Source organism: Chiloscyllium plagiosum, chromosome 14 (genome assembly GCF_004010195.1).
Source record: "Chiloscyllium plagiosum isolate BGI_BamShark_2017 chromosome 14, ASM401019v2, whole genome shotgun sequence".
Lineage (NCBI taxonomy): Eukaryota > Metazoa > Chordata > Chondrichthyes > Orectolobiformes > Hemiscylliidae > Chiloscyllium > Chiloscyllium plagiosum.
In genome coordinates this window covers 10,290,326-10,296,325 of record NC_057723.1, presented here as the reverse complement: position 1 = coordinate 10,296,325, position 6,000 = coordinate 10,290,326, and the positions used below count along the sequence as shown (strand labels likewise).

General features: G+C 48.8%; 1 protein-coding gene across 7 annotated transcripts in view; it reads right to left on the bottom strand.

The window, feature by feature from the left end:
* The window catches only part of cyfip2 (cytoplasmic FMR1 interacting protein 2), a 91,080-nt gene that overhangs the window by 47,916 nt on the left and 37,164 nt on the right, over nucleotides 1–6,000 (bottom strand). For all 7 annotated transcript variants that reach the window (XM_043703145.1, XM_043703151.1, XM_043703146.1 and 4 more), the window contains exons 11-14: nucleotides 4,697–4,814; nucleotides 3,064–3,183; nucleotides 1,075–1,200; nucleotides 104–270 (exon numbers count right to left, since the gene is read on the bottom strand). In XM_043703145.1, the coding sequence (XP_043559080.1) occupies nucleotides 104–270; nucleotides 1,075–1,200; nucleotides 3,064–3,183; nucleotides 4,697–4,814 (531 nt within the window). The remainder of the gene's footprint in view (nucleotides 1–103; nucleotides 271–1,074; nucleotides 1,201–3,063; nucleotides 3,184–4,696; nucleotides 4,815–6,000) is intronic.

Here is a 6,000-nt window from a genome sequence, read left to right as displayed (position 1 = left end):
CCTCACCCACGCTCCCATTCCCACTCCCCTCCCACACCCACTGACCCCCTACACTCCCTCCTCCCCTACAATCTCACTGCCCGCCTGCCCACCCCTCCTCCACCTGATGAGGACGTTCTTCTTCTTGCGAGTGGCCTGTCGGAGTGGCTCTCTCAGGGTCACCTGAGCAAAATCCTGCAGCGCTGCGTAGATGGTATTCCGGATGGCCTGGTTAAAGACGCTCTCCATACGGCCCATCAGCACCTGCAGCCCTTTAATCATTGCGATCACCTGCAGGGGCAAAGCAATGAGATAGTACAGTGAATGTCCCAAACCAGAGGGAGCCTGCACCCCTGCATTCCCCTCATCCTGCACCCTCTCCCTCCATCACCCACCCCCTGCTGAATGTGAGAGACAGAGTGAAAACGAGAGCGAGAGAGAACACCTCTTCATCACCAGTGAGGGCGAATACATCACTGCACAGTCTCATTTCACCCATCCACTAACCACCACTCTCAACATTCCCTCAGTAATGACCCTGTGACAGTGCAACACTCCCTCAGTACTGACCCTCTGACAGTGCAGCACTCCCTCAGCACTGACTCTCTGACAGCACGTCACTCCCTCAGTACTGACCCTCTGACACTGCACCATTCCCTCAGAACTGACCCTCTGACAGTGCAGGACTCCCTCAGTACTGACCTTGTGACAGTGCAGCACTCCCTCAGTACTGACCCTCTGATAGTGCGGCACTCCCTCAGTACTGGCCCCTCGACAGTGCAGCACTCCCTCAGTACTGACCCTCTGACAGTGCAGCACACCCTCTGTATTAACCCTCTGACAGTGCAGCACACCCTCAGTACTGACCCTCTGACAGTACAACATTCCCTCAGTACTGGGCCTCTGACACTCCCACTGTGGTGCCCCTCGGTACTGCACTGGGAACGTCAGCCTGGATAATGTGCTGGAATTACTGAACGGGAGTTGGAAGCTTCACTCTCGGACTCAGGGCTGAGGTCTCAGTTATAAATGAGGAGTTGGGAAGCTGCTGGATTTCTGCCAATCCCGAGGAACCTGTCAGTGACTGCAAGTTACCTCAACCAGTGCAAATTTCTCCTCACTCGTGTAGTTATAGCGAGTCGCCCTTTCATACTCTTCGGCAGTGCCCGGACAATCCTTGTTACAGAATTTATCCGTGGGATGAACCAACTTCCAGGAATACTGTTCAAAACAGAACATGTGTTAGAGACAGGCATCTAAATGTAGACATTCCACTCCAACCTCCCCCGTGGGGGGTACACAGGTGAGGTCGATATTTATTTCACACCACCCGGTGTTGGGGAAACATCGTTCCGTCATTTCCAAAGATTGATGTAATGGGAATGTCATTGGAAGTTCTTGCAGAGGCCTAGACCTATGCCCTCCAGACGGGGCCTCAAACTGCAAATCAATAAATCCAGAATTTATAGCTACTCCCAATGATGGCAATTGTGAGAACTACCATCAATTGTTGAAAGAAATTCATTTGATTCCTTTAATGAAGGAAATCTGCCATCCTTACCCAGTCTGGCCTACATGTGTCTCCACACTCTCAGCAATGTGGGTGACAGTGAACTGCCCTCTGCTATGGCCTAACAAACCACTCAGTTCAAGGGTAATTAGCAATGGGCAATAAATGCTGGCCTTTCCCGTGTGGGCCACATCCTGTGAAAGAACAAAAAAATAACCGCTAACCTTAGGGTGACATCTCCAGGTCACACACATTCCTGATTGGGACATTATCAGCAGGTCTTTCATCACCAAAGTCTCGGGACCAGAGGCCAACTCCTCGAACCACTGCAGGTCTCTGGACCCGAGAATCAAGGTGACCTGGGAATGCAAAATAAACTGCTGGCCGAACCAGGGACACACGCAGTGCGGCAAACAATTAGGAAGGCAAATGGTCAACTGGCCTCCATTGCAAGACCATTTCAGTTCAAGAGTAAGAATGCCTTGGTTAAGTGACACATGGAGCATGCAATGCAGATTTGGTCTCCCTTCCCAAGAAAGGATATACTCATCACAGAGGGAGGTTCACTACACTGAGACTGGGGATAGCAGAAATCTGAGGACAGACTGGTCTTTATTCACTTGCATTTAGAAGGATAAGAGAGTGTCTCTTTGAAAGATATAAATTTCTAATAGGGCTGGACAGACGAGATGCAGAGTTGATGTTTCCCCTGGGTGGGAAGTCTAGAACCAGGGGACAGTCTCAGGGTGTGGGGTAGATCATTTCGGACTGTGATAAGGAAACATTTCTTCCCTCACTCAAAGGGTGGTCACCCTGTCGAATGCTGTGCCATAGGAGACTGTGGATGGCAAGTTAGTGGCTATATTTGAGGAGATAGATACATGGTTCAATATTAGAGGCGTCATGGGGTTTTGGAGAGAAAACATTGAGATCAGTCATGCTGAACGGCAGGGCAGGCTGGATGGACCGAATGGCCTACTCCTGTTCCCAGTTTCTATACTTCCATACCTGAGAATGGGTAAATAATAAGATGGGATAGATGAGAGTGAGGGAGCGGGGGGGTGAGGGATATGGAGAGGATGTAGTTTCGGTGGAAAATACAGTTTCAACTTGTACCAGTGATGTTGGGCATGGGTCAGCTGCATGAATGGACTGGAAATCTCTGGACACTGACTGAAGTTTTTAAAACTTCACTCAAGAGATGAGGTCATCGTGGGCTAGGCCTGTACACTTTGCTCATCCTTAATTGTCCAGAGGGCAGTTTAAGGGTCAATCACATTGCTTTGGGTCCGGAGTCACATGTCAGCCAGACCAGGTAAGGATGGCAATTTCCTTCCCTCAAGGGCATTAGTGAACCACATGGGTTTTTCCAACAATCAGCAATGGGCTCATGGTTGTCATTAATTCCAGATTGTTTTTACTGAATTCAAAATTCCACCATCTTCCGCGGTGGAATCCAAACCCTAGTCTCCAGAACATTATCAGGGTTTCAGGATTAACAGCACATCAGTGATACCACCAGGCCATCACCCCCCCTCCCCCGAATGCACATGATGTCATTGTTTAGCTCTCACCACTTCCATGACGTGAGTACTCCACTTCGAGAGGAGCTGAAGGCCTCGCAATGCCAAGTCAAACAGCTCTCGGTATTCTTCATCTGACTTCTGGCTGTCCAATCCTGATCCTGTCACAACCTGCACAGGAAGATTCCGGGGTCAGTCCAGAGCAGGGAGCCAGGGTGGGGTCGAGAGAACTGCACCTCCCTCCCATCCCACTCCCAGGACTTCCTCATCAGCTCAGGTGAAAGTGCTGAATGCAAATCTTTTAGAATCCTTCAAGTGTGGAAAGGAGGCTCTTCAGCCCATTGAATCTCCAATGAGCATTCCATGCTATCCCCGTAATCTTGCATTTAGCATGGCCAATGCACCGAACCGACCCATCTTTGGACTGTGGGATGGAACCAAGAGCACCCAGGGGAAACCCACGCAGACACGGTGAGAACGTGCAAACTCCACACAGACAGTCACCCGAGGGTCCCCGGTGCTGTGAGACAGCAGTGCTCACCACTGAGCCACCGTGCCACCCTTGTCTCCCAGTGAAGGAAATCCTTAATATACCACCGGCTTTGCTTCAACTGGAACCAAATGCTGCCTCAACACTTTGGGAAAGAAGGCAAGATTTCAGGGAATAGCCCAGGGATGATGGCCTGGGTACAGTGACAGGAGAAAGTTCACTTCAGAGCAGACAGGGGGCCAGCTGATTAAACGGCTGTGTTGACAGACAATAACGAAGGGTGAAAGGGAAAACAGACAATATGGTTTTCTGTAATCAAAAATACAGGCAGTTCTTCTACAATGCAACCATTGCGTTCTGGTGCAACCCTACATTATTGAAAAATCTTGCTTTCAAAACAGCAAGATATTATCGTGGTACAGGCAACACACGTTTTAAAGGTTCGTCCCTTATTGTTCAATCGTGTTACAGTGAATTAGTGTTGACAAAACACGTGTTCTAGCAGACAACTTATTCATACTAACAACTGGAAAATGTGAACATGGTTGGATATCATGTGTATTAGTCTGAAAATGATTGAATAATATAATCATGCGTACTAACTTGGAATATAAACAAAACACAGTGGGTGAGTGAATGTTTAGCCTTTTGATTGGAAATTATCTGGAGGAAGAGTTAATTCGAAGTCTGCTATCTCTCAAAGTGTGTCAAACCTTTGTTTGTGTCTTAAAGCTTTGAGCTATGCAATATATTTTGACATGCACGGCTCCCGTGAATGAATCAATGTTGAAACAAAGAAACCCGACACTTGTCTGGTCTAAGAGGTATTAAAGGGTTAAAATCACCATTCCAGAAAGGTCAGTAACAGGGGATTTAAGATCATCAACAGCATTTATTTTCCATTATGGTTTGGGCTGAGATCTGGCACCCACTGTGTGGACGGAGATTTAAAACAGTGTCATTCGATACAGAACTAGTTGAATACACACAGCAGAAAAGGTGCTCGGAGATCACACAGGAGGAAGCCATTCGGCCCACAGACTCCATGTTAGAAAGGTGCGAGGTTGGTGGGGAAAGAGCAGGGAGGAACAGGACTACCTGGGCAGCTCCATCAACAGCATAACGGGCCGAGCTGCCTCACGAAAGGACGCGGTGACAGGAATCGACAGTCGCCTGTTCCTGTTGGGCACCCACCTCGCTGTTACTGTAGCGCGCGAGCTCAGAGATGAAACGAATGTGGTCATCCCGGATCTGCACCATCTGCTCACAGATATTATACTGGGGGCTGCTACTACTCTGTGTACACGTCCACCTGCAGAGAGACACACAGAGGGTTAGACGCAAACCGCGTGGGAGAGAGAGAGAGATAGAGCGGGGGGTGGGGTGTACCTGGAATTCCCTCCCAAAGGGCATTGTGGGTCAACCCACAGCCCGTAGTCTGCAGTGGTTCAAGAAGGCATGGCGAAAGTGAGGACTGCAGATGCTGGAGATCAGAGTCGAGAGCGCTGGAAAAACACAGCAGGTCAGGCAGCATCCGAGGAGCAGGAGAATCAACATTTAAGACAAAAGCCTTTCAAAGATGGCAGCTCACCCCCATTTTCTCAAGGGCAACTAGGTGATTCAGGATGATAAAAGGTGTGGATAAAATAGACGTGGAATGGATGCTTCTTCAGACAAAAGCCCTTCAAAGATGGCAGCTCACCCCCATTTTCTCAAGGGCAACTAGGTGATTCAGGATGATAAAAGTTGTGGATAAAATAGACGTGGAATGGATGCTTCCTCTTGTGGGGTATTCTGAGATGAGAGGTCACAGTCTTAGGGTAAAAGGGGAGCAAATTTAAAACAGAGTTGAGGAGAAACTATTTCTCCCAAAGGGTTGTGAATCTGTGGAATTCGCTACCCCCAAGTGCAGTGGATGCTGGGACAGTGAGTAAATGTAAGGAGTTAGTCAGATTTTTAACTGGTAATGGGTTGAAGGGTTATGGGGTGAGCCATGATTGAATGGTGGAGCAGACTCGATGGGCCGAATGGCCTAACTTTGCCCATATATCTTAAGAACTAGGGACGGGCAATAAATGCTGGCCCAGCCAGCGTTGTCCACATCCCTCAAAATGAATATTAAAAAAAAACGACTCTGGACCATGTCCTGACTGCGAGGCCAATGGGCAGGACCTGATTTCAGAGGACCACAACGGTGGGTTCGATTCTAGTGACAGGAAGAGAGGAGGCTGCAGAGGGATTTGGAAACAAGGCCGAGGACTTTAACATCAACAACGCCCAATGTAGGTCAATGAACTCAGAGTGAGGGTGGGGAATGACGGGGAACTGGACTTGCGGGAAAGTTAGAGGTTTGGATAGCCTTGAGTATCCAGAGCACTGAAGGTGGGAGACCAGCCGGGAGTGTGGTGGAATGACTGGGATTCGAGGTAACAAAAGCTTGAATTAGGCTTTCAGCAGCAGAGGAATTAAGTTCTTTACATTCATTCACAGGATAAGGG